Source organism: Oikopleura dioica, chromosome PAR (assembly GCF_907165135.1).
Source record: "Oikopleura dioica chromosome PAR, OKI2018_I68_1.0, whole genome shotgun sequence".
Taxonomy (NCBI): domain Eukaryota; kingdom Metazoa; phylum Chordata; class Appendicularia; order Copelata; family Oikopleuridae; genus Oikopleura; species Oikopleura dioica.
In genome coordinates this window covers 2,858,513-2,883,743 of record NC_137293.1, presented here as the reverse complement: position 1 = coordinate 2,883,743, position 25,231 = coordinate 2,858,513, and the positions used below count along the sequence as shown (strand labels likewise).

At 42.1% G+C, this 25,231-nt stretch overlaps 7 protein-coding genes and 3 long non-coding RNA genes across 10 annotated transcripts; 6 read left to right on the top strand and 4 right to left on the bottom strand.

The window, feature by feature from the left end:
* Positions 1-254: 254 nt before the first annotated feature.
* On the top strand, positions 255-2,416 carry LOC145702773 (activating signal cointegrator 1-like). Its single transcript, XM_081780039.1, has 6 exons — positions 255-743; positions 791-1,046; positions 1,092-1,355; positions 1,395-1,677; positions 1,725-2,222; positions 2,266-2,416. The coding sequence occupies exons 1-5, from the start codon at positions 644-646 to the stop codon at positions 1,890-1,892; spliced, it is 1,071 nt and encodes a 356-aa protein (XP_081636165.1). The 5' UTR covers positions 255-643; the 3' UTR covers positions 1,893-2,222; positions 2,266-2,416.
* Positions 2,417-2,714: 298 nt separating this feature from the next.
* On the top strand, positions 2,715-3,439 carry LOC145701223 (uncharacterized). The gene is made up of 2 exons (XM_081778448.1): positions 2,715-3,199; positions 3,245-3,439. Exons 1-2 carry the CDS (start codon positions 3,005-3,007, stop codon positions 3,437-3,439), a joined length of 390 nt encoding a protein of 129 aa, XP_081634574.1. The 5' UTR covers positions 2,715-3,004.
* Positions 3,440-3,511: 72 nt separating this feature from the next.
* LOC145701222 (uncharacterized) lies at positions 3,512-10,190 on the bottom strand. Its single transcript, XM_081778447.1, has 8 exons — positions 10,114-10,190; positions 9,769-10,067; positions 6,093-9,725; positions 4,399-6,048; positions 4,073-4,352; positions 3,801-4,032; positions 3,614-3,753; positions 3,512-3,555 (listed from the first exon to the last, which is right to left on the bottom strand). The coding sequence occupies exons 1-8, from the start codon at positions 10,124-10,126 to the stop codon at positions 3,512-3,514; spliced, it is 6,291 nt and encodes a 2,096-aa protein (XP_081634573.1). The 5' UTR covers positions 10,127-10,190.
* Positions 10,191-10,970: 780 nt separating this feature from the next.
* Positions 10,971-12,101, bottom strand: LOC145702352 (inter-alpha-trypsin inhibitor heavy chain H3-like). The gene is made up of 2 exons (XM_081779575.1): positions 11,952-12,101; positions 10,971-11,862 (listed from the first exon to the last, which is right to left on the bottom strand). The coding sequence occupies exons 1-2, from the start codon at positions 12,042-12,044 to the stop codon at positions 11,149-11,151; spliced, it is 807 nt and encodes a 268-aa protein (XP_081635701.1). The 5' UTR covers positions 12,045-12,101; the 3' UTR covers positions 10,971-11,148.
* A 704-nt stretch (positions 12,102-12,805) lies between these two features.
* LOC145703837 (uncharacterized) lies at positions 12,806-14,151 on the top strand. The gene is made up of 6 exons (XM_081781235.1): positions 12,806-12,904; positions 12,982-13,046; positions 13,240-13,338; positions 13,381-13,551; positions 13,593-13,868; positions 13,909-14,151. Exons 2-6 carry the CDS (start codon positions 12,997-12,999, stop codon positions 14,111-14,113), a joined length of 801 nt encoding a protein of 266 aa, XP_081637361.1. The 5' UTR covers positions 12,806-12,904; positions 12,982-12,996; the 3' UTR covers positions 14,114-14,151.
* A 2,877-nt stretch (positions 14,152-17,028) lies between these two features.
* LOC145702302 (vitamin D3 receptor-like) lies at positions 17,029-20,472 on the top strand. Its single transcript, XM_081779521.1, has 7 exons — positions 17,029-17,425; positions 18,073-18,280; positions 18,699-18,848; positions 18,893-19,019; positions 19,489-19,766; positions 19,884-20,183; positions 20,227-20,472. Exons 2-7 carry the CDS (start codon positions 18,116-18,118, stop codon positions 20,281-20,283), a joined length of 1,077 nt encoding a protein of 358 aa, XP_081635647.1. The 5' UTR covers positions 17,029-17,425; positions 18,073-18,115; the 3' UTR covers positions 20,284-20,472.
* Positions 20,464-21,122, bottom strand: LOC145702303 (uncharacterized). The gene is made up of 3 exons (XR_014134305.1): positions 21,052-21,122; positions 20,752-21,003; positions 20,464-20,709 (listed from the first exon to the last, which is right to left on the bottom strand). It is a non-coding gene; the product is annotated as an uncharacterized LOC145702303 (long non-coding RNA).
* Positions 21,123-21,865: 743 nt separating this feature from the next.
* Positions 21,866-22,284, top strand: LOC145701221 (uncharacterized). Its single transcript, XR_014134259.1, has 3 exons — positions 21,866-21,976; positions 22,015-22,074; positions 22,114-22,284. It is a non-coding gene; the product is annotated as an uncharacterized LOC145701221 (long non-coding RNA).
* Positions 22,285-23,939: 1,655 nt separating this feature from the next.
* Positions 23,940-24,861, top strand: LOC145702402 (glutathione S-transferase 1-1-like). Its single transcript, XM_081779624.1, has 5 exons — positions 23,940-24,017; positions 24,078-24,222; positions 24,264-24,450; positions 24,494-24,638; positions 24,682-24,861. Exons 1-5 carry the CDS (start codon positions 23,963-23,965, stop codon positions 24,801-24,803), a joined length of 654 nt encoding a protein of 217 aa, XP_081635750.1. The 5' UTR covers positions 23,940-23,962; the 3' UTR covers positions 24,804-24,861.
* Positions 24,856-25,158, bottom strand: LOC145702403 (uncharacterized). The gene is made up of 2 exons (XR_014134313.1): positions 25,094-25,158; positions 24,856-25,039 (listed from the first exon to the last, which is right to left on the bottom strand). It is a non-coding gene; the product is annotated as an uncharacterized LOC145702403 (long non-coding RNA).
* Between the last annotated feature and the right edge of the window lie 73 nt (positions 25,159-25,231).

Genomic DNA, 25,231 nt, shown 5'->3' with positions numbered 1-25,231 from the left:
TTAAAAAATATCTCTGAAAATGATAGTTTAAAGCCAAAGAAAGGCGATTGAAAATCAACCTTCAGAAGCTGCTCTTCGAAAATACTGTTCCGAACTTTTCGGCGAGCAAAAAGTATTCATCGACGAATTGGTCCGAAGAAAATTTGGTCAGGGATGGGTCGGCACGAAGCAAGTTAAAAACACATCCGTAGATTTCGTAAGATCTTTTCGAGTTCGATCCAGCATAATTTGTTCCCGACCCAATAGCTAGAGTGCACCAAAGCAAGAAAATTCAGCGCCAAGAGGGGGAGGAGGGAGAGGAAAGAAAAACAAGAAAGGGAGAAATATTTTGCTTCAAGATAGTGCGCTCCCGGGGCAGCTGAACGGGAGGGATTCGCCGATTCAAGAAAGAAGCTCTCAAGCAACCCCAACTCCTCCCAGCAATTCCTCGGAGCCACAGGTCCAATCAGCTGCTCAACTCGCTTCATCCCTCTTCGGCACAACCTATTCCGACGCCCCGAAAATCGTTGACAAACGAACTGGCCAGGCGAAAACTCGTCGAAAGGGAAGACCAAAGAATCCGCCAGTCCAGCCAGCGCAAGAACCGCCGAGTGATTCAAAGAAGGCGGAAGAAAACCTGCCGAAGGAGGATGAATCGTTTCAAATGCCAGAAGCGTACAAGCCGAAACCACGGCGGAAAAAGGAGAAAAGAAGAAAGTTTAAAACGCTGGATGAAGCGGAGGATGGAGGCTTCCTCATGCCAGGTAGCTTAATTATTTCTATTCGATAATGATCTCTTATTCTTCCTAAGGAAGGAACGTCTGCGATTGCCAAGCCCAAAAACACGAGCTTATCAACAATTGTCTTGCTTGCGGTAGAATCGTTTGCGAGCAAGAAGGCGAAGGTCCTTGTCTCTTCTGCGGCAAAGAAGTTCTCTATCCAGACGTGGCCTACATCACCGACGAGAACTTGAAAAAAGCGCTCGCTAGAAAGGATCGTTTGTTGGATTTTGATCGCAATTCGGCGAAACGAACAGAAGTTGTCGACGATGAAACGGATTACTACAAGTAAAATACTGCTTTAAAATTCTGCTCTGACCATTTTATTTATAGAGGAGTGGACGAAGAAAAAATCCGAGAGCATCGATTTGGATCACGAATGAACCAAAAATTCAGCCTCAATTTGGAGAGCGGAGATATGGAAGAACAGACCTTGGACGAATTTATCGAAGAAAACAAAGTGGAAGAAGTTGTAGTCGAAAAAAGGAATAATAAAGAACTGCTTCTGTTCAATGAAGATTTGGGAAACAACAACTTAACTTATACTTTCAAAAAGAAGGAGGAAAATGGACCTGCTAAGGAAAAGAAAGCTAAAAGGTAAAAAGAGACTCCGCCGAGAAGACCTTACGTTTTTAGATCACGAATTCAAGACGCCCGTTTGAGCGAAATGTCCGACACTGGCACTTGTCTGACCATGCATCAGCCGTGGGCATCTCTCCTCATCAAGGGAATAAAAATCCACGAGGGCCGCGTCTGGCCGACAAACCATCGTGGTCGGCTCTGGATTCATTCTTCCTCTCGGCATGCTGATCAAGAAACCCTGGACGATGTTTTGAAAGATCATCCGGAAGGAAAGGATCTTGACTGGCCGATCAGCTCCCTTCTGGGCTTTGTGAATGTCGACGATTGTCTAACTCAGGTACCTTTTCTCTTTTCAACGCTCAATTTTTATGCTTCTTCTTACAGAAAGACTACAGAGTGCAATACCCCGACGGTAGCAGCAAAGCTCCTTACGTATTCATCTGCTCGGACCCAATCGAACTCGATATCAAGCTGCAAATGTCGGGAAATCACAAACTTTGGAAGCTCCCCAAGGACATCCAAAAAGCTGCCCGAGCACAGCTCGGCCTTTAGAATTTATTAAATGCTACTGAAACTTTATCATATTTTAGTTTTTAATTTTTCAAATTCTGTCCCGCAATTCATCTTTCAAGGATACATCCCTAGACATCTCTAGAAATTAATTGACATACAAAGATCTTCATAGAATGCTGAAACGAGCCCTTAACCCGGCAAAACTGATCGTTCGCGCAAAAACCACTTCCGCTAGGCCTCCAGTCAACCCAAAAGGAAAGTTCGACGACAAGACTGAAGCCGATCTTGAAGCGGTTAGAAGAATGCCAGCTAGTCAAAAGGGAAAGCTTTACATGGAAGAAGCGCCTATTCAGAAGCACCCTGGTGGAGGTAACTTTCGTCCCAAAGGGAAATTTTCTCAAATAATTTTTAGTAAACCCAGAAACTGGCGAACGGGGAGGACCTGGTGGCGTTGAACCAACAAGATTTGGCGACTGGGAGCGAAAGGGCCGCGTAACTGACTTTTAAGACTGCTTTTCACCTACTGTAACTTATTGAATTACTGAAATAAACCTGTGTCCATCCATATGAGATGATATCTTTGTTCAGATAAAGAATGAGCTCTGCAGGAACACCTGGTGAATTAACGCAGAAAGAAGCGCTCGTAACGCAAATACTAGAACTCCAAAATACCCTTGAAGATCTAAGCCAGCGAGTCGAGTCTGTTAGAGATGAAAATATCCGACTCAGGTCCGTCAAAGTCTGGAATACTGAGAGTAGTTCGTTTTTTAGGTCAGAAAACGAAGTCTTGGGAAAATACATCGAACAGCTGATGGCAGCCTCTCCCGTTTTTCATTCTTCAACGTCGAAGTCAAAGAACTGAACATAATTCTCTCTTCATCATTCTCTTTTACGTTGTCTTTTTTGTATTTGTATTTACTTTAGTAACTTACTTAAGTATCGTACTTACCATACCGTGCCACTTTTAGCGACCTCCTCAATAACGATTACACATTTCAAATACGCGCAAAAACTTTATCAAACCCTCCTTTTTTCGACTTCTTTGAGATAACCTTTCTTCATCTTTTTCTTGTACTCCAATTTCGCATGATCTTCAATTTATGTCAATATCTCATCCTGATAGATAAGAAAAGACTTCAGAAAAAATCAATATGGACGATATTTGGGACGAAGAAGCAAACGACGATGAAGTGATGCGTCTGACAACGAAAAAGCATGAAAATCAAATCAAAACAGAAAGCTTCAAACTTGGAATGGAATTGAATGCGGAGGAAGAGATGCAGAAAGGGTTCAATTCTGGTTTTGAAACTGCCGCAAAACTGACGAAAACGCTCGGCGAAGCAAAGGTACAAGCCCTTTTGCTTTGAACTTGATGAAAATCTTTGATTCAGGGGATTCTGACGGCGACGATGGTAATTTTAAACGTACAGAAAATGCAAGTCCCTGTCGAGATTTCTTCTAATATTGCGAAGATCGACGAAAAAATGGAAGATATTAGGATTTCGTTGAATTCTTTAACTGAAAAAACATGTAATGACCTGCTCGAGAATGCGATTTCGATAAGAAATAAATATGCAAATGATTAATGAAAGCATGACCTTTTGAGATGAAAAAAGTTGACATTTCGAAGCATCTTTTGTGCGAAAATAGAGTTTTATTCAGCAGTAAAGATGGAAAAGCTTCATTAGAAAATATATTTGTTCTGTTATTTTCGAATTCATATGAATCGCTGTTCATATAATTCGTTAATTTTAACTTACCTTGGTCATATTTGTGGTAGTATCCGTTCTGGTACATTCGAAGATGTCCAATTTCGTCTCCAAGAGCATTCAGAGCTGCACATTCTTGCTCGTACGCATAGTCATGGACGATTCCGTCTTCGTCGAGCAAATTCAACTTACTAGAATTATTGTACTAAGGAAAAAAAATTCTCTTTCATAAATTTACCCATTCAATTCTGAGATCGTTTTCATTTCGCCCAAATGTCCATTCGGGAAGGTCCCTGTTCTGATAAATTCGCCCCAGTATTCACGACTAGCGGTTCGGAAATCAATCTCTTTATCCCCAAGTCCAGGGTAGATCGCCGCTTTTCCAAAGAGGATAAATTTGTCGTGGCAGTGACAGACTCGAGTGTCAGAGACGCAGTTTTCGTGAGTAAGCTCCAATGGATAGATAGGCCCTGAATTCATTGAAGCGTATTTTACAATATCCGTTTTTACCGATGTTAGGATCGGTCATTGGCGCGCCCGAAAGAGCAAATTGCGTGTTGCAGCTCCATTTTTGAGCGTTTTGGAATTGATTCATCGCTGGCTTGCAGTCTACGACTTCACCATTCTCTCTATTAGGGCAGCTGAAAACAGGCTCAATGTAAGTGGCGAAGAATTCATCGCCATAGGAAGCTCGGAGCATTTGATCGGTATAATCTGATGGGACTTCAAAGCCAGAAGAAATCTGAAGTGCCTCAAGATCGTCCAGCTTGTCTTTTAGCTCATCAAGACGCTAAAAATTGAAAGTTTTTACCATTGGAGATATTCATTTGACTTACTGTGACCATTTTAGCAAATTCACCGTCGAGGAGGTTCCAAACATCATCCCTGTTGTAATTCCAGGAAATCGGCGTGTTGGGCCTGATTTCTCCAGCGTAGAGCGATTCGAGATTCGTCTTGCTCTTCAAAACTCCGTCCACTTGCGGACCATACTGAGCGTCGTGGAAGATTCCGTCCAACAAGAACATGCTTGGAGCAGCTTTGAAGAGAGGATTGAGTTCCTCTGGTGTTTTTGTTCGAAGGCAATCGATGTCTTCACATTCCATTTGCAACGCAACGTACTCGTTGTACATTCTATTCACTTCCAAATTAGCAGTAGTGTTCCAGGTGCCGCCGACACCGATTCCAGTTGTAATTGCTCGATGGTAGTATGGCCAGGAACTGGGCATGGTGAGATGCCACCAAATAGATTGACCGCCCGCGGAGCAGCCAGCTATTGTCACTTGATCAACATCACCTCCGAACTCACCTCCCCATTGTTGAACCCAAGCGAGCGCCATCTGCTGATCGAGGAATCCCCAGTTGCCCTTGTGTTCTTCTACTGAATCGTGATTGTACATGAATCCATACGGGCCAACTCGGTACTGAATAGAGAACATGACAACTTCTTCGTTGGAGATCAGCGCATCGAATTCTTCGTAGCCGTTTCCGCCCTGTAGACCACCGCCATGCACAAAGATCAAAATTGGCTTCTTTTCTCCGTTTTGGATGTATTCGGCCTTGGTGTGTGCGTTGATGAAGAGGCAATCTTCTGAGTACTCAGGTGGGCTCGCGGTATTTGGAGTCCAGTTAGCATTCATGCAGGCAGCACCGTAGGTTGTTGCGTCAACAGAAGCTGGGTAGCTGGTCTTCATGACTGGAGGCGCCCATCGTTCAGCTTCTGCGAATTTGATCCCTTTAAAATGGATGTTGTCGAAAGCTGTTTTTTCTCCAGTGAACGTAGTTGTTCCGTCAGAAGTTGTGAAAGAGAATTCGTTTGGGTTCTCAGGCTCATCCACGTGAAAATATCCATTGTTGTAAAGCTCAAGGTAGCCGATCTCGTCAGCAAGAGCGTTCAAAGCGGCGCATTCTTCGGCATAGGCTGGTTCTTGTCGAATTCCGGTGATGTCGATCAAGTTCAGATCGCCATTCAACTCGGTGATTGGTTTCATCGTTCCGAAATCCCCTGTTGGGAAAGTACCTGTCCTGATAAACTCACCCCAGTAGTTGCGCATGCCGAGTTTGAAAAACTGCTCGTCTTCTGGAAGCCAAGGACCGATGATTTGATTGCCCATGATCATTTGGTTATCAGCGCAGTGGCAAGTTCGCGTTTTCTCATTTTGATCGTTATTTTCGCAAGTTTTGTAGCTCAATTCCATGGGGTATATTGGTCCGATATCGGGATTGGTAAGAGCCTCGCCAGTAAAGCCGTATTGAGTGTTGCAAGTCCAAGTGTGAGCAACACCGAATCTGCTTAGTGCGTCTTGGCAATCTTGAGCGACACCGTCAACATCAGAACAGCCAAAAGTGCTTTGGAGATGGTTGGTGAAATGAGCGTCTCCATAGATGGCTCGGAGGATCTGATCGGAATAATCAGAAGGAACATGGAACCCGGATGCAGATTGAGCAGCGGAGATTTCGTCTTCTCGTCCAGCAAAAACGTCGAGTCTCTAGAAAAAAGTTATGTCAGAATGAACTCATATCTAGAAGTTACATCAGTAGCATCATTGAATGCGCCATCGACCATTCCCCAGGCATCATCCCGAGCGTAATTCCAAGAAATAGGAGTATTAGGCCTAATCTCTCCTGCAAGAAGCGACTCAAGGGTTGATTTCGTTTTGATGAGTCCGTCAACAACAGGAGCAAAACCTGGCGACAAGTACATTTTCGTTGGATTGTAAACTTGCTTGATGGCGTCAGTAAAATGCGTGTTGAGCTCGGATGGAGTCTTTAATCTAAGGCACGCGATATTGCTGCAGCCGACTTGATCCATGGTGTAGTCGACGTAGCCCTTGCTGATCTCAATGTCGGAGTTGTTTCCAAAACTGGCATATGCGCCGATACCGTTTGTTATCGCCCGATGGAAGAGTGGCCAGGATTCTGGCACGGTCAAGTGCCACCAGGTCAAAGCACTACCAGCAGAGCAGCCGTTCAAAGTTACTTGATTGACATCACCTCCGAACTCGCCAGCAAATTGTTGAATCCACTGAAGCGCGACATTTTGATCGAGTAATCCCCAGTTTCCATTGTAGGGTGTATCCGCACCTTCATGGTAAAGGAATCCATATGGGCCGAGTCGGTACTGGATCGAGACGTAGATGACTCCCTGATCAAGGACAAGATTGTTATACTCGACTCGACCATCTCCGAAATTATAAGCGCCACCGTGAATGTACGCCATAATGGGCTTTTTCTCGCCGCTTTCGATATATTCTGATTTTGTCATTACATTGACGAACAAGCAATCTTCACTTGTCTCATCAGCAGTGGGGCTGTTTGCATTCCAGCCGCGAGTCATGCATTTTGGCGCGTACTGAGTAGCGTCGTATTCAGTCGGATAAGTCGTCGTGGCAAGTGGGCCTTTCCATCGACGATCGCCAGTTGGAGACTCGGCGTATCGAATACCCTTGAAGTGGACGGTTCCAGCGTCAGTTACTTCTCCTTTGAACGTTGTTCCGAAAGAAGAAGTGAAGGAATACGTTGAATCGGCGACGCATGTCTGCGTTGATTCATCAAAAATAAAGCCATTGCTGCACTCACAAGTTCCATCGACGCAACTTTCGTTTTCGCCGCAGGTAACATCGGCGCATGGATCTGGCGGCGATCCAGTATCTTCGATGGTGAAAGTGTTCTCGTTGCAAGCTTTGTAGTCGGCAAGATTGTCGGCATACCAGCTATCTGCGAGGAGATCACCGATGTAGTCCTTGACAACGAGGTAAATTTTATCGTCGCCGTTTTGGATGGTGTGGGCTCCTCCGATTGTGTGCCAGTCGTTGACTTCTTCAGCTGGGATTTCTATTCGATCGATTTGGGAGTAAGCCCAGCTTCCATCATCTTTCATCCGTTTGACAGTAATGAAAGCGGATACAGGAGCATCAAGAGGTTCAACGATTCGAAAAGCGCCGCCGAAGAAGATCTCAGCTCCAGTAGGCAAAAGTGACGCATCAAGAGCCATGTTATTCCACGGTGCTGTTCGACCAGTGATTCTGACAGCATTCTTCACCCATCCGGCCATTTCTTCAATTACAGGAGTGGTGGTCGTTCCCATCATGACGAGAGACGGTGCAAGTGCTTCGATCTCCGCCAGACTTTCAAAGTTGATTCTTGTAAGCGATTTGCAAGCATCGTGATCAGTCACGTGAATTGTCTGTGTGTGGAGAAGGTTGTCTGATGCGTCATAAACAGTGACATCATAAGTTCCTCTGAAGAGACTGACACCTTCATCAGCGAGAAGCGCTGGTGTCAGCTCAGGGGTATTCGCATGGCCAGAAGTTGTATTCCATTCGTTCTTGACGAGTTCGAGCCATCTGTAACCCGCGGCGTTTGGGTTTAGCGGATAGTTACAGAGTACGTTGAATTTATCGCAAACATCAGGTTTTGGGATTATCGGGTTTTGAGTCTCTATTCCTTCTACGTTTGACTCAAACATGGCGCGATGCCAATCTGGTTTCTGAATTTCTCGAAGCCAGCTCCAAACAATGATGGCGTCGACATTCGGATGAGAATAGGTCATTTTCATAAAATCACCGAGTTCTTCTGCTCTTCGATCGACATCGACTTCTTCGTTGTCAAATTCAGTGATCAGCAGACGATTTTCTAGATTCTTTCCAGCCATCACATTCATTCGCTGATCAATAGCAAGGGGTCGAGGATTCTTGGTGTGCGACTGGACCCCATAATGACTGAGATAATGATGGATAGAAGAGGTGACATCAAGAAAACACTCACTGAAATCACCCGTGTTGAGTTGGTAATCATTGAAGACGAGGTCAACATTGGGATCAATTTCGAGCATGCGGTCCATGACTTTACTCCAGATTGCGTCTCCACCTGGTAAATTTCGCCTGAAATAGTCGCCGTGAGCAACTTCGTTGAAAATGTCCCAGTTAGGGATTCGTCCTGCATATCTGCCGATGACGTCTTCAGTTCGCATCATCATTCGTTCTTCAAGAAGTGCCATGTCGGTAATGTCTTGAACCCATTGCTGGACGTGTTTGTCGACGGACCAAAAGACTGCGTGGCCCCGAAGCGTCGCATTTTTCTGTTCGAAGAGGTCGATCATGTAATCTGCGTCGACATAGTTGTACACATCCATTAATCGCTCATTGTGATACCATTTCATTTCGTTTCGCATCACACCACCATTGAAAAGCTCAAAGAAATCGTTCTCAAAGTCGTCGAGGACATTTGGCATGTCTTTGTCGCACATCCCACCGAACATGAAGGCGTTCTTTGTCATCTTTACTTTAACCTTGCTCGCGTTTGGAACATTAACATTCATGAGAACATTTGATTTTCGATAAGCATTAATTCTCTTGTCGGCGGCTGTCTCCCAGGACTTATCATCAGAGTAGAAATGGATGTCCACATCGTCGAGAGAAATGTCAACTCCTGCTGCTGGACCACTAAGCTTGAAGCTTACTTTCGTTACCTGAGAAGTATCTTCTACATTTTTCCCGATGTTGACCATTCCACTTGCTTTCATCCAATCGCCTCCAGGAACGGAACAACCCGGCATAAGAAGATTGACAGTGGTGCCATCGGAGAGGGTGACGTCGATTTTACCAGTGAGACTAACTTGCTCAGAAGTAGTCGATTTGACCCGCCATGTCGCTTCAATATCTTGAGATAACAGTTCCGGCGTGATTTCAAGATCGTGAATCGGTCCTTGCCAGCTTCCGGTTCTGCCATGATGTAGAAGATAAGTGTTGCCGTTGTCTTCTCTCATGTAAGTTACTTCTGAGCCAGTTGGTGCGTACCACATACTCGTTCCTGCTTCAAAGTCGCCATCAGTAATCAGAGATGTAAATGAAACCAGATCAGCAGCTGGAACAATGAAGGACTCATCCTGGTAGTAGTCCCCAAACTGGCCGTTTTCTCCGACATACAGGAGATAGAGCCGATAGATGAAGTTCTGAGGCGATCCGCTGACAGAGTCCCGTGGGTTCCAATTAAAATCCACAGGAATCCAACTTGAGTCTTCAGTTCCAGCAGGGACATCAATAGTACTTGAAAGTTGACTCCATCGATTTGAGCTGTCGACTTTCTTTTGATTTCGAACCATCATTTTGACAGTACCAGCTTCGTTGCCAGCAGCAGGCTTGAAGAAAACACGGCCTTTATAGTCCTTAATTTACAGTTGAAAAAGTACTTGAGCAATTTAATAGAACCTGATTTGACAGCAAATCACCATCAATATCCATAGATACTGCGGAACCCTGAACGCCCCTTCCAGAGACAAAAACAGCGTTGTCAGAGTAATACCCGGGCTGAACAAGTTCCATTGAACATCCGGCTGAGCAAATCCAGCTCTCTAGGGAGTCAAAAGTGCCTCCATCGCCAAATACATTTGATCCGTCAGTGTAGACCGAACAAGGCTCAGCATTGCAAAGCGCGTTTTCAGAGGTCTCCCCACCGTCACAGCGAGCAGAACATGTCTCGGCTGCGAGAGACCGGCCCAAAAGAGCAGCTTGATAATATAGATGAAAGAAAATGACGTTAAATATGTAGCTTACCTCCAAGCTTCATTGCAACCGAAATCTCTTTATGTTCGCGTTGCCCGCAAGTCGTTTATATAATCTCTGTTGGCAATCGCCGGACAAATGTCAGCGTATAATTTCATCGCTTGCTGAAAAGATCTCCGATTTCTATCATGCGCTTGGCTCATGTTTCGCATTATCTTATTTTATGATAAGAAGAAAAAAATAAAAATGGCTTCTCGTATAAAGAAAGTTGAAAGAGAATTAGTTGTGCACTGTTTATTCACATTGAAATTGAATCTATTTGAAAAAAAATTAGTCTCAATTTCAATATTGCGTCTGCCAAACAACAACTGAGCAAGTACTATTTGAATCCGCCGAAGAAAGATAATAATCACATCGTTCCAAATTGATATTAAATCATCATTCTACTCCTTTTTGAATTCAATTATTGATATTCCCTACGCTTTAAACAGCGTCAGAAGATGTCAACAGCCATCGAAAAAATTATTTTATAAACCAACGGAGCAGACAATCGGCATCAAAAACTAAGAATCAATGAAACTCTACTTTTTAATTGCCTTCACAGCGGGAATGAACATTCTCAAACGCGATCTTCTCGGAATGAATCGACTTGAAAATAATCTCATCACAACTAGCGGGTGATTCGGCCTTTTTTCAGCAAAAATTCTAGAACAATATTTAGATTAAGGGACCTTTCTCATATACGTTCTCGAGAAAAATCAAATCCTATCTCATTTCTGAAATGGTTACAACGAGAGAACGCAGAAGACGACCTTCTTATGAAGTTGATTCAATTTGATCTTCAAAAAGACTTAAAAAAGAAGCTTTTTTTGTAGAACCATTGCCCTAATACATTCAATAAACAACTGTTTGTTTCCAAATGCGAGTCTGTATTTCAATGTTTCAATCATTTCATCTCATACACGTACTCGACACACAATTTTTCGAAGAGGAAATGTTATATATCGTATATGAACATGCACAGAAAACGGCGAAAATTCATACAGTCATTTATGGGATAAAGAAGCCAAATCGGAAATCATTAATTTAAAGATTAGCGAGCATGTGAGCGACTTCATCGTCATCAACGATCCAGCAGTTGTCGGTCTTGTGGAAGTCACCCTTGGTGGCGGAGACGGCGAACTTGTTGATGACAACGTTGGCCATTGGCTCATCATCGTCGGTCATGGTGTTGAGGGGCATGACGTGGTAAGCGTTGGGTCGGATGAAACCACCGAGGAGACCTCGGGCAGAGTCGGAGATGCTGGTTGGGTCATCGACGGCGAAGTTGAGACCGCCGTGGTGGTTGGAGATCTTGACGGTGAAGGTTGGGCCGTTCTGGATGTAGACCTTGACGGACTGGTGGTTCATCTCGTTGTGGTGGTGGACGATGAAGTTGATGTCACCGTAGGTCTGGACGCCGGTGAGAGCATCTGGCTCGGTTGGGCCAGCGGCGCCGATGCCAGAGTGGTGGACACCGTCGAGGTTGAAGGCGAGGTGGGCACCCTGGGGAGAGGAGAAGTTGATGGTGGTCATTCGGGTCTTTCCATCGTTCTCGTCCTTGGTGGCGTGGGCGGTGACGGAGAGGGAGGAAGAAGGATCGATGAGGAGGTTCATCTCGGTGTCGGGAGATGGGGTGTAGTCGAAGCAGACAGACTCCTGGCCTTCGGTGTGGACCATGAAGTGGGGATCACCGTAGGCATTGTAGTTGTTGTTGTTGTTGTTGTTGTTGTTGTAGTTGTTGTTGTAGTTGTTGTTTCCCTTAATATTTATGTAAAATGAAGATTAAAAATCTTGTTTTATCTTTTCACATTACATTTGGTTTTTAGTTCTCAGATGACTGTACTTACTCCGTAGTTCTGGGTCTTCTTCTTTCGCTCTTCGTAGTCGTAATCGTCCTGAGCAAGGATGACGGCTGGGAGGATGGCGGCGAAAAGCTTCATGATGTTATAAAATGCAGTGTGATGCTATCCCTTATCTCTTCAGATATTGTGATATGGCGGGAGAAGCCGGGACTCATGGTTTTATCGGATTGAGACGAAGCACCGAATACTTGGAATGCAGCGGTAAGCGCCAGTCGTCCAAGCTAAACAGGGCGGTTTGGCAACGCGCAACGGGTAAACAAGGATTTTATAAACAATTTTATTTGATGAAATCGCGGAAAATAGAGTAACTGATTTTTCGATTTTTAGCCGTTTTTTTTTTATTTTTTTTTGAGAAAAATGGCGGGGACATTCGAGACATTCGGGACATTCGGGGACATTCGGGACATTCGGGGACATTCGGAGACATTCGGGACGTTCGGAGACATAACATGCGTCTACCGTTTTTTTAATCTCTTGCGCGAGTTGAGCGTTGAAAGCTCTTTGGCAAATTTGAAAATAAAGACGAATACTTCGGCTCCGGATGACCAAGTTTGGGACCACATAAAGCTATTGAATGCCAGGATCGTCTTCGAAAAGCGATCGAATTTATAAATGATCAAGAAATTTCTCTTCAACCAAGAGAAATAAACAAGAACCTTCATCTGGATTCCAGATTACTGACTGAGCGGCAGAGAAAAACTCTTGTTTTCTTCTTTTTGCCATAAATATGGGCCCCTTACCATTATTCAGGGCTTTGCCTTGTTTGCAAATGGAATTCGCGCTTCGTAAAAATTTCAAATTCGACATATGACTACAGCTTTCGGATATTTGCCTTCGCTAAATACCGTGGATAATCATTAACTGGATCCGACTCATCGTCCCTTCTTTTTTCCTAAAAATAAAAGAGAGGAACATTTTTTGAGAAATACCCGGCAAAAGTAAGTTATGGATGGAATTTACGACATAGGACAAATAGTGACAATGAAAAACAAATTTATTTAATGATTTTTTGCAGTTTGGTAACACTCGCATGAGCGAAGAAGGAAGCGTTAGAGAAGTAATGGCGGACGACGATTTCAGGAAAAGGGTTGAAGATAATTTGATCGAGTTAGGAAAAGTAGCCAGCTGAGAAAATTTGATAAAGGAATATTGGGAGGAAGATTAATTTGAGAAAGAGGTTTTTATACCATCAGTTTTATCGAGAAAATGAGCGATTTTTTTAGGTTTGTTGCAAGATTTTTTGCGATTTTAGAATTTTCATCCCTTTTAAAAGCGATCGCCGTGGGCGCTCAAGGTTCTCCACGAAAGTCCTTGTTGCTGTCTTCTTTCAATTCAGCGTCCTAGTGGCTTACTGCAATGGTTTCGCCTACAAGTATGCCGTCCATAACGTCAGGTTTTAACTTTTTTTATGTAGCGAAAAACTGAAAGCTTGGGTTGCCTCTGCTCTTTCCGCAAATTGGTGGGTCATGTTGGTTGCCTTCTTGCTCGTAATTTTCGCCATTTTGATCTTTTTCTTCAAACCTCAGCTGCTAACGGAAGCTCCAAAATGCTATATATCGTTCATTGTTCTTACGAATATCATTGGGTAAAAAAAGATATAAAACTCTTCTTTTTTAAAAATTCTAGTGCTTTTACTGGATTTTGCGCTGTGTACGTCTCTGCTTCGATGTGTTCGAAAGGTTGCCAACCTAACAGTCCCCAGGAACTCGCTGCGAATCAAATTGTTGCCTCTGCTTTGTATGGCGTGTTGATTTGCTTGCTGATCTGCATCGCGTTGAACTGGCTGATGGACATGGAGAATCAGTTCAAACTCATGCTCATAATTCAAATTGTGCTGACCATTCCCTGCGGATTCTTGATGTGGTGGATTCTTGGATTTGAAATTGTCTACGTTTGCGCTATGTAAGTTTTTTTTTGAAAGGCTTTTCTTGAAAATTTTTAGTTTGGCCTTCATCGTCGGTATCATGACTTGGATGATGTTTTTCTTACGAATGATCTTCTTCGCCGACTTTTTGCAGGAGGCTGCCGACGATATGGGCGCAGATAGCATCGATAACTTGTGGATCTTTGCTGCGTGTCTTCTGTATGTTCAAATCTGTCGACTCTTCCTCGGAATTGTCAGACTTCTTCAAGCTGCATCAGACTAGAAAATGACCTTCATTTTCAATAATCAAATAAACATTGATTCTATGAATTTCTCTTTTTTCGCCTTCGGGATCAACCTTGAAAACATGAAATTTTAACCTCACTGTTGTGAAAAACTGTCATTTTGAAATCAACAAGGATTAACCCAAGAAATTGACTCAATGACAGATCCTTCCAAATTGTCGATTCGTGCCTCCTCCCCATATTTATACTGTAATAGCCTTAAGTTCATGCAGGAGCATTCCCAAAGTTCATTTTCCGAGTTGTTTAGGTTCACAAGTCATATTCCTTATAAATTTATAAAGAAGTTCCAAAATACTGTCAGAATAATTTAAGCGTTTTGACAAGACGGTCTCGTTTCTCCGGCAGTAGTAGCAACAGAAAGTGACGCTTTTCTCCATGATTGATACTAGGCTCTAAGTCCAGTAGAGTTTCTTTTTGAAAAGGGTGAGGTAATGTCTCCCCCGCGCGACCTATTGTGGGTGGCACGGGCTTATCCTTCTGCCCGGTAGGACAAAATCATAGTTGATTTCAGTTCATTTCCGCTGCCACTAACAAAGAAAATTCTCGATGTGATGATTTTCGAAAAATGTTTTCAGGCCAAAAAATCACTTTTTAACTGTTAGTGCCATCTTCACCGCCGTCTCAAACCGAGTCGAACGGTATATGTATCGCTTGAAAATTCTAGAGTTTCGGGTACTTCCGGTCAGATTTACGAAATTCTAGTATTCCACTGCCGTTTTCGATACAGAAATGGTACTATGGCATATAGCATGTCAAAATGACCGCTAGGACGTGAGGAGTGCAGGGGTCTCAAAAAATAGTACTTTTGCAAAGAAAATACCTAAAAATAATTATTTTGTGATTTTTAGCACTTAAAATATCAATTATTTATTTTTCGAGCAGAAAGCAGATGGATAATCAAGTTTTATCTCTTATAAATAAATCTACAAAGAAAACTACATTTCAATCGAAAATTTCTTGAAATTTGATATTTTTAGTGCTAAAAATCACAAAATAATTATTTTTAGGTACTTTTCTTTGCAAAAGTACTTATTTTTGAGACCCCTGCACTCCTCACGTCCTAGCGGTCATTTTGACATGCTATATGCCATAGTACCATTTCTGTATCAAAAACGGCAGTGGAATACTAGAATTTCGTAAATCTGACCGGAAGTACCCGAAACTCTAGAATTTTCAAGCGATACATATACCGTTCGACTCGGTTTGAGACGGCGGTGAAGATGGCACTAACAGTTAAAAAGTGATTTTTTGGCCTGAAAACATTTTTCGAAACTTATCTGTTAAGAAACTCTTTCGAAATAATAATGACACGTGAACTTAGTCTTGAAAAAGTGAACTTGTCTTCCCAAGTGAACTTCGCCTCCCAGGGTCATCTGCTTGAGCAAATGAAGAACTGCAAATATTGAATTACTCGTTGGGATGTCTGCCACAGAAGAATCTCCATTGAGCGGTTCACTAACTAAAACAACCAAGTTCATCTTAGATCTGATTACATAACGTCCATTACAGATTGAGTTGGAGATTTTTCAAGGCATTACGGACATTACCTGATTAAATCATTCATAATAAACCATAGACCCGAGAAAGCTGGTAGGGTAAAATCAGAACGAGAAATCGGACTTTGACAATGACGAGTATCAAGCGCGTTTTGTGACCCCGTCGATTTAGTTCACCAAGTGACCTGTCTAAAAATCGCTGATCAAAAAATTACGCTCTGTCTGAAAATCGCTGATTAAAAAGTACGCTCTGACGAAATCGCCAAATCAAATGTTCTGTTATGTAACCGAAAAATTAATATTTCGTTATTTGACGTTTTTCTTTCTTTATAACTTATAAACTTATATATTAAACTTATAATTTATAAGCCAACCATATCCTATCTAAAACTGATCAAAAATTGCAATTTAGTTATAAAATATATTGACCAGGGCTTGAACCCGAGAGATATCCGTCTCAAAATAGTCAAAATAAACTATCAAGAGGTAGTTTATTTTTAGTAAAAATAAAATTGGAGTTGAAGCTCTCCTCTTGCTATCCTATTTTAATCAAAAATAATTGTTGAGCGTCTCTCCTCGCCAGACTAAAAAATCGAAGATTGTCAACTTGGCATTAGTAAGAAGGATCGATTCATGGTTATAATTGTATAGCCTACTTACGATTGTCAAGTTGATAATTTTCGAGTTTCTAGTTTAGCGAGGATATTCAATACTTCACTTTGATTCAGAGTTGCAAAATTTCGAAATTTTTTTCCGAGCTGAGCTTGCTGAGCTGAGGTCCAAATTGAGCTGAGCTGAGCTGAGCTGGCCCCCTTTAAGAACAACTGAGCTGAGCTGAGCTTAGCTGAATTTTTTCAAAAAAATTGAGCTGAGCTGAGCTGAGCTGGCCCCCTTTAAGAACAACTGAGCTGAGCTGAGCTTAGCTGAATTTTTTCAAAAAAATTGAGCTGAGCTGAGCTGATGATTTCTCAAACTGAGCTAGCTGAGCTTACAATTTTTTTAAGCTGAGCTAGCTGAGCCGAGCTGAGCTAGTTTTCTTCAGAAAAATTGAGCTGAACTGACCCTAACCTCAAAATTGCTGAGCTGAGCTGAGCTGAGCTTAGCTGTAGCTCAGATGGCCCAGCTCAGCTAGCTCACAAAATTTGCAACTCTGCTTTGATTATAAATTATAATTTGTTATTTATATACTCAATTTATATTCGAAAGATGCATAAATGAAAATATCTGTCAATAAAAAAGTATCGATTATAATTTTTGAATGCGGTAGTAGTAGCTTTTTGTGCGTTTTCTGAACTTGATGACCTTCTACGAGGCAAAAAATAGACAGTCGCAGGGCGCAGCGGTTCACGTGGGTTAGGAACGATTACATAACCGCGCCGAGGCGACGCGAAATGCCTGTTATTGAAGGTCAAACTTGAATTACTCCTGATCGGATTGATGCCCTTAAAAAATTTTGGCGCCATATGAAAGAGAAGAAATTGCTGATTCGAGTGATGGGTCATTTGCCCAAGAAAAAGTCAGAGGAGGAAAAAGAGAAAAAATAGACAAGGTCGGCCCGAGTTCACTCGGACTCTGCGAGCTCCCCGTGAGTCATCAGAGTTTCTTGGGCCACGGCAGCGACACCAGCCCATCCTTATAAGTCGACATCGACATCAACAGATTCAAAACATTTTTTCTTAAGATTTTTTTTTGAAATTTCTAGAATCACCTTTTTCGTAAGAAAACTCTAAGAAGCTGACCAAAACGATCAATATCAACCTAAGAGATCAGGAAATCACAAAAATAAATAAAAAGGTAAAAATAAAATTAATTTCCAGAAAAAAATTATTTTTCAGAGAGTTCTTTTTTAATAAAAATTTTCTAAATTTTTTTTTAGGATTTTGACTTTCGAAATTTCAAATTTTTGGAAATGATTATCATTTTTTCTTAACCCGAGATGACATGTCTATTTTTTATCAAAAAGATGATTGAGTAGCTCGTTAAAAGCGAGCAAGGCCAGTTCACACGTTAAAATCAGAACACTGTGACGTAGCTGGATTCTTAACAAATTTAAATAGAACAAAAAAGTCTAAAGCAAGAAAAGGGGTAATCATTTTTGGTTTTGAGTTTTGGTCAGATTTGTCCGGTTATAGTCAAAATTTATATAGACCGTAAAACATCCGACCAAAAAACCGGCTATGTGACATAGCCTCTGTCGGTTTTACTCAGGTTGGTGAAGACTTTAGGACTTGAATTTCAATAAGAAAAGTAAACAATTTGCCCCTGCATCAGGAAAAATACGGGAAAAAGCGATGAACTCGGACACCAAGGGCAGTGGGAAAAAGTAGACAGGGCCATTTCAGGGCATATCCACCACGCGAGAGCAATCAATAAAACAACTTTACCTCGGCGAACGCTTATCTTTCACTTTAAACCAAACCCAAAATTAACTCCTTTTTAAGAAAAATCCTCAAGAAGATAGAATAAACTTAAAACTGCGAAAAAATGTTGTTCGAAGAGCGAGTTACAGTGCTGCCAACAACGACTACTGAAGTAACATCAACCCCAGTCTCCAAAACCTGCCAAGTTTGCTCCGACATCGCCAGCGGTTATCATTTCAATGCTCTTACTTGCGAGGGATGCAAGGGGTTCTTCAGGAGAACCATGAAGGTAATTATTTCTCAGCTATTATTTCTAGGTCTAGAATTTTCTACTAAAGTTCGAAAGGTTGAATGGGTTTAGGTTGAACTTTCCGTGAATCCTTTTTTGGCCAAAATAATGCTCTCAGTTTGTTAATTTTCTTCTTGAATTAACGAAGTGACACCCTTATTTTACTCAAAAGAGTTTTACAGAGGGCACTTTTCCACATGAACTCAAGATTATTTTCAATCCCTTTTTTCGCTTGTTACATCAAATTTACCCAATGGCGGCCTGGAAGAGGGTTCCGCAGAAGTGGAACTGATTACGTCCTAATCGCATCACGTGAATCTTGTTCTTGCTTCGGGAAAAGCGTCGTTTACGCAATGACCCCACGCTGGAGTCTGAATTTTGTTGAACCCTGGTTGATGGCTTGACATTTTGATTTCAGGCTGGAAAGCAGTTCCGATGCGCGTACGAGGGCAACTGCAAGATCAACAGAAACAACAGGAGACACTGCCAGGCCTGTCGAATCCAGAAGTGCCTTTTGATCGGAATGAAGAAGGAGTGCATCATGTCGGACGAGCAAATCAAACGAAAGGTAGATTTCTTTTCCACGAAGTATATTCCTAATAAATTTTCTAGCGCGAATTAATCCAGCACAATCGAATCAAACGAATCCAACACGAAATTCCGGAACTCAGCGGCGACGAACTCGGCCGACTCAATAATATCGAGAGAGCTTTTGCTGAATCCACCGAGCAAACATCCCGTAAGTTATCAAAAGGCCGCAATCTTCGGAGAAAAGCGCTAAAAGGGCGCTAAAAGATCATTTATTCAAACCAAGATTTTTGTCGATAATGGGTTGCTCAAACACTTTAACCTTTGGAGAGAAACCGTAGCTCCCTCCTCAGATCTATTATCTTGAGTAATAAATCAGATCATTGCTCTTTTCACCGAGCTAATCATCTCACGAGAAAGCTTGCTTGTTACGTAATCTATTTTGAACTCGCTTCTCCTTATTTTCGAACTCGGCTGAATTGGAGCTCGAGTATGCTCTGTAAGCAATCATTTGAAATTCAAAATTATTGATTCATTGGCGTAGTCAGAAGCTTTCATTCGGGATCGTTTGAGTGCTCTCTTGCGTCATATTTTTGACATGACTAAATGCCAGGTCAAATCGGGACGGGGTCGAGCATTCTATCTCGACTGCAACATTAAGTAATCATCATCTTTTTCAGAACAAACAGACGTCGACATCGATTTCACCCGCCTGGTCGGCTTGTACGAGCAATTCTCGCCAGTCCGCCGCTCTGAAAGTCTAACTGTCATCAAAAAGGCAACGAATGGATGCATCGAAGAAGTGAACCTGGCGCAGGTGCTATTTTTAAAGACCCTCGGGCAGCTCGTTAATGAAGTCGCTACTTTTGCCAAGAACTTGGAACCCTTCAACAGATTGTCGAAAAATGACCAACGAGCGCTTTTGAATGGATCTATTGCTGAATTGGTTCATATTCGGGTAAGAAAACACTCATTCTAAATAGGTTTTATCAATACTTACTCAGTGACACCCTTATTTTAGCGTTCAAAACTGAGAAAATCGATAAACTGCTTGCCAAAATAAACCCTTCTTTAGTTGAACAAACTCTTCGACACGGAATCCAACGAGTTCATCATCTCTTCCCACTCACTGAACATCGCCGAATCTCGAATCCCCTCTCGTTTGATTGAAGAAATCTACCGATTCCACCACCGAATGTCTTCTCAAAAAGTCGACGATACTGTCGTTGCGATTCTCTGCGCAATCACGCTCTTTTCGCCCGATAGACCAGGAGTCGAAGATACAGACACGGTTGAAGAGCTACAGCACGAACTGACCTGCTTGTTGCAAAGTTATATTACAGGCACAAGAAGGAAGAATATCTCTAGCTTCGCGGTAAGAGACGACTCTTTTTTCTTTTCTTATTCATTACTTTCAGACGCTCCTGAATCTGCTCGTAATAATTCGACCAATTTCCAGTCTTATGCGCCTCTGAAAAATCCGATAAAATCAACTGTACAATCCTTTCCTTATTTTGGTGGCCAAAAACTCTTTTCTCATTATTTTTCTAATTTCATTTTCTACGATTTTCTTTCCGACTGCACATAATGGATACAACCTGAATTACAACAAAACTGAACCTGAAACTAGGAAATAAATTTTAATTCTTCCTGAAGTTCAATTTATTTCACTGAATTCATTGCTGCAAGGAATGGCAGAACATGAAGAGGCTTTGAAAGGAATGCTAGGAAATTAAAGATTTTGCGAGTTTTGGTTGGATTGACTCTGTTTTCTTTTGTTTCTCGGGAGAAGAAGCCGGCTTGGGCAGCGCCTTCAGTTCGAGAGAAACCGTAAATTGCACTTCAGTTAGTTTCTCCGTTGCTTTGCCATCCTTAGACTCTTGAGAAGCCTTCTCGACACCCTAAAGAAAGGTCATGCCATGAAAAAAGCATAAACTTTAAACCTCATTTTCATGCACTCGTGTGCTGTCTTCCTCACTCATCATGCTGTCGCTAGGATTCTCACTCGAATAGGTCTCCGGACAAGCAAACTCAATATTCTTCACGAGCCGCGCATCTTCCTGAAAATTCTTTTCAGTTTCTCGATGCGCCGGTCCCTAACATCGCCCCGAAAAAGGGCGATATTAGGGTCAATTTTCTTCCTTTTGGAAAAGCGGTCGCACGAGGTATCTTCCAGGAAGATCGACGGGCTTGTTCTGAAAACATTTGTTAGTAACAGCAGCTTCTCAATGTCTCTTTTCTACCTCATAAAATACGGATTTCGGACCCTGCTGTTTGGAGCAGGCGTACCTCTCTCTAACTGATTCAATTTCCAAATCTGAGAGCGGCGCGCCGGCATCTAGAGAATTTTTGGCGATTCTTGAAGATTGTCAAATTAGACGTCTAGAAAATTGGCGAAAAGGGCGAAGCTCCAGTAGTTCTTTTGTCTCTTTGATTTCCTCTGAAGGTCACCAACAGAATGCTCCCTTGGCACAGTAGCCTCAGTATCCTACCCAGAACAAACAACCCTTTTCTTCCCTCACGTGACTCAAAGCCAACTTTTCAGCAGAGAAAAGAGCCGTAAATGGAGCGATTTCGAGAGAATTTCGGAAAGGATTCGAAGATTATTCTCTTAGAGATTTTGACAGGAGCTGTAGCTTGGATAATCATGGCTTCTTTGCCGTATACGAAAATGATTTACACAGGAGGATACACGATTCCGTTCCATATTGTTCTTGCTTGTACGTTTTTCGAGTAAGATAGCCTTTTATAACAATTTCTAGTTGAGGTCATAAGCTGGCTAGTTTCAATCCTGACCCTTCTCGTTTCCCTCCCGAATAAGTCCTTGGCGATAATAAATGTCATCCTCGGAGTATTTTTTCTATTGGCAGCACTGATAAGCTCCGTCTTTTCTGGCAATTTCTCGCTCGGAAGATCGAGATTCTCCGCTTCAGCTGGAATCGGAGACGAGCTGAACTCCTGGCGACGGTTTCTTTGATATCTTTAAACACTGATTAGGAAAGAGAAAAGGGATGAAACCGGGGTAAGGGTTATGAAATCACGCATCTAGAGCTTGGATCGTGCGACAGTTTCAACGTCAACCAGCCATATTGCGCAAGTAATCAAGAAGAATGTACGGAGTTCTTCAACGATTGCATGCGCCTCGCAGCGGGAGAGCTTCATGACAAGGTTTTTAAACTCATTATCAGTATCTTCATTCTTTTCAGTACTTTATTGGCGCGATTATTAGCTGCATTTTTGCCTTCACTACAGCAATACTTTACTGGGTAAAAAGTGCTTATTACTTTTAAAGAAGCCTCTTTTAGATCTTTGCAGCGAAGCTTTTAATCAACGATCGTAATAGCCGAAAATTATCAACTTTCGACGACATTGACGGGAATGACATCTTAGTCACTGACGACTCCCTCCACCGCTCGCTGACAAGAAACACATGGAGAAACTCGCAGAGAAAAATGTCCAAATTCTTCAAAAAATAAAATTTCTTCCTTGATATCCAAAAGAAACAAAACTCATATTTTAGGCATTTATTATTTAAAAAGATACAGTTAGAAATTCCTGGTCTCACGAATTCTTTCTAGCGGAAAGTTTCGCTTCTATCCAGTGTTATCCAACTAACGAAGACGAAAATTTTTTTGAACAAAAAGGTTGAAGAACAGTTTTAATATCCATTTTAATATCCATATTTTAATATCCATAGTTGCCAGTGTTTCCACCGTTATTACCACTGTTGTTTCCGCCGTTGTTTCCACCATTGTTGCCAGCAGTGTTGCTTGAGCAAGTGCCGATTGGTGAGACGTTTCCATCGCAGCACTCGTTGGTGATTGTGTTGAGGACTTTTCCTTTGCAGCATTCTCGGATTCCGTTTCCCTCTCGATAGAGATTGTAGAATGGATTTTGGCCGCAGCATTTCAGATCTCCGCCAAGTTTTTGGCCGCTTTTTTGGTTTCAAATTTTTATTTAGAGGAATTTAATTGTTTAAAATCCTCATTATAAATGAATTAAAACCAATTCCTAGAGACGCACATAGCTTCCTTATCAAACCCCCCGCTGTGCGTGTTATCATCACTAAAGCTCTCCAATTTCGCGACCAGATCATCTGCTAGCTGCATGTTGCACTGGCAAATTTCTTGAGAGCAGCCTGTTGAATCGAGACCTTCATTGACATTCGAAGGGCATGCGAGGCCATTTTCATCCGAGCCGATTTCGTATGTTGTTTCGTTCCAAACACAAGCTTCCGAGTTCGTGGAGCGCTTCATTTCTGTGCAGGTGACGCATTCGTAGTATCTCTTGCAGGCGCTATCGATTCCGTCAACTGGTTTGCCAAGGCCCTTTTCGAGCCCATCGTAGATATTGCAGTGGCATCCGTATTTGAGAAGATCTTCCACATCAATATCTCCGAATCCAGCAGCATTAGCTTTGAAAGTGATGATATTGAAGAGATTCGAAGCGCTGGGATGAACACTTCTTGGTGCAGCGCCCAAAAGAGCTGGGTTGGCGGAGACTGTTGAGAAAAAAATAATGGAAATTTTCATTTTATGTTTTTTGTTTGATTGATGATTCAATTGTTTGATGATTTCTTGAAAAGCGAACTTGGTTTTTATACAAAATCTAGCGCCGCGAAGATGTCATAAGCTGACAAGTGCGACAAACCAAATGTCGGTTTACCCGCCGGTGGATGATTCCGCGCTTTTCAAGGAAATTTGCTGAAGAGGTCAAAATCAAAGTTGAAGTCTGGAAAATCGTGATCATGGCCATTGAAATGTTGGCTGTTAGAAATCGACAGGCGACGGGCTTGTCAGACGTGTTCCGATTTGATTCCACGCCAGGTCAGACAATCGATAATTTTTCATCGAAAAAGATTTTACTGACGAAATTACAAAAAAATTTTTTATATAATCCACGAAAAAATGTTGGTGCGCCGCGGGCAAGAAAATCAGTCGATAATTCTGAAATAAGAGCCTTTTCAGTCGAGCGTCACGCATCAATAGGGGCATGTTTACGACTTTCCACTTTCGAAACTAACCGCCGTTACTAATTCAGTTTTACTTTTTTCCTGTTCATGTTCATTTCCATGGAGATAAATAAGACAACGAGAGACGCGATAATACTGAAACATAATTTTGATTAAATTAAAAATTTTAGATAGAAAAAAAAATGGTTGAAATTTTCTCGATGGTCGTTTCTGCTCCTTGCAGAGCTGTTCTTTTGAAAGGGGTTTGATTTTTGTTGTATAAATGATTAAAAGAGAAAAAAATTAATCCAAAAAAGACAGCGAACGCGCTCAATGTCGAGCACTCGATCAAAAACATCAATTTGATGAAGCAGGAGCAAATGGCCGAAGATTTCGTCGCAATGAATCCTGCTCATGTTGTTCCGACAATCAAGGATGGCGACTTTGTTCTTTGGGAATCAAGGTATTTGGGAAGGTGAATATCCAATTTATCAGTCCTTTCAGGGCGATTTTGCAGTACCTGTGCAACAAGTACGACAAGGAGAACAAGTTCTACCCAGTTGACGCTCAAGCCCGCGCTAGAGTCGACTACCTTTTGAACTTTGATCTCGGAACTCTGTACAAAGCTATCGGCGAATACGTCTACCCCATCTGGCTCTACAAACAAGCCCCTGACGCGGAAAAACTTAAGGTTCCCCGTCCTTTTGCTTTGAAGGCAATAAAATTATTTTAAGGCGATGGAAGCCAAATTCGAATTCATCGAGCAACATCTTCTCAAAGGCGCTTATCTCAACGGAGATTCACCAACCATCGCTGACATTTCTATTTCCTGCTCTCTTTACGTCCCCACCTTTGTTGGCTTCAAGTTCTGCCCCGAAAGTAAGCCTCTTTGTGAATTCAAAAGGGATAAACTTTCGTTAAGAATACCCGAAGATCACAGCTTTCCGAGAGAAAATGGCGACATTTGCGAATAACGAAGAGCTGTCAGCTCAAATTGCTGAATGTATGAAAGCAATGATGGCTGCTGAAGAGAAATCCGAATGATTCTTTCCTAACAAAATTGACCAGATAAACTGACCGTCGCAGGCTTGTTACAATGAAATTTATTTGAAACGAAGAAATCTAATGCCTTGCAGGTCGCATTCGGTTTCGCATCCATTTCGAGCGTTTCTCGTAGACAGCAGGAATGTGATCTTCACTGTACATGTTCATCGCGTCCATCAGCGGATCGCTACCTCTTGGGTCTTCGTAGTCAAGCATGTTCATCCAGTTACTCGCTTCTGAATGTCAAATAAAAATTTTATTTTTGATAAAATTTGAGCTTAAGGGCTTACCTCCTTGTGAAAAAGCGAGATTTACCAGAGCAGCTAGAATAAGCAAAAAATTCATTTTGAAAACTCTCAAGAATACTTGTCAAATGCACTTTTAACAGGGATCTGATCGCATTTTAAATCTCTTCTCTTCAACTTGCG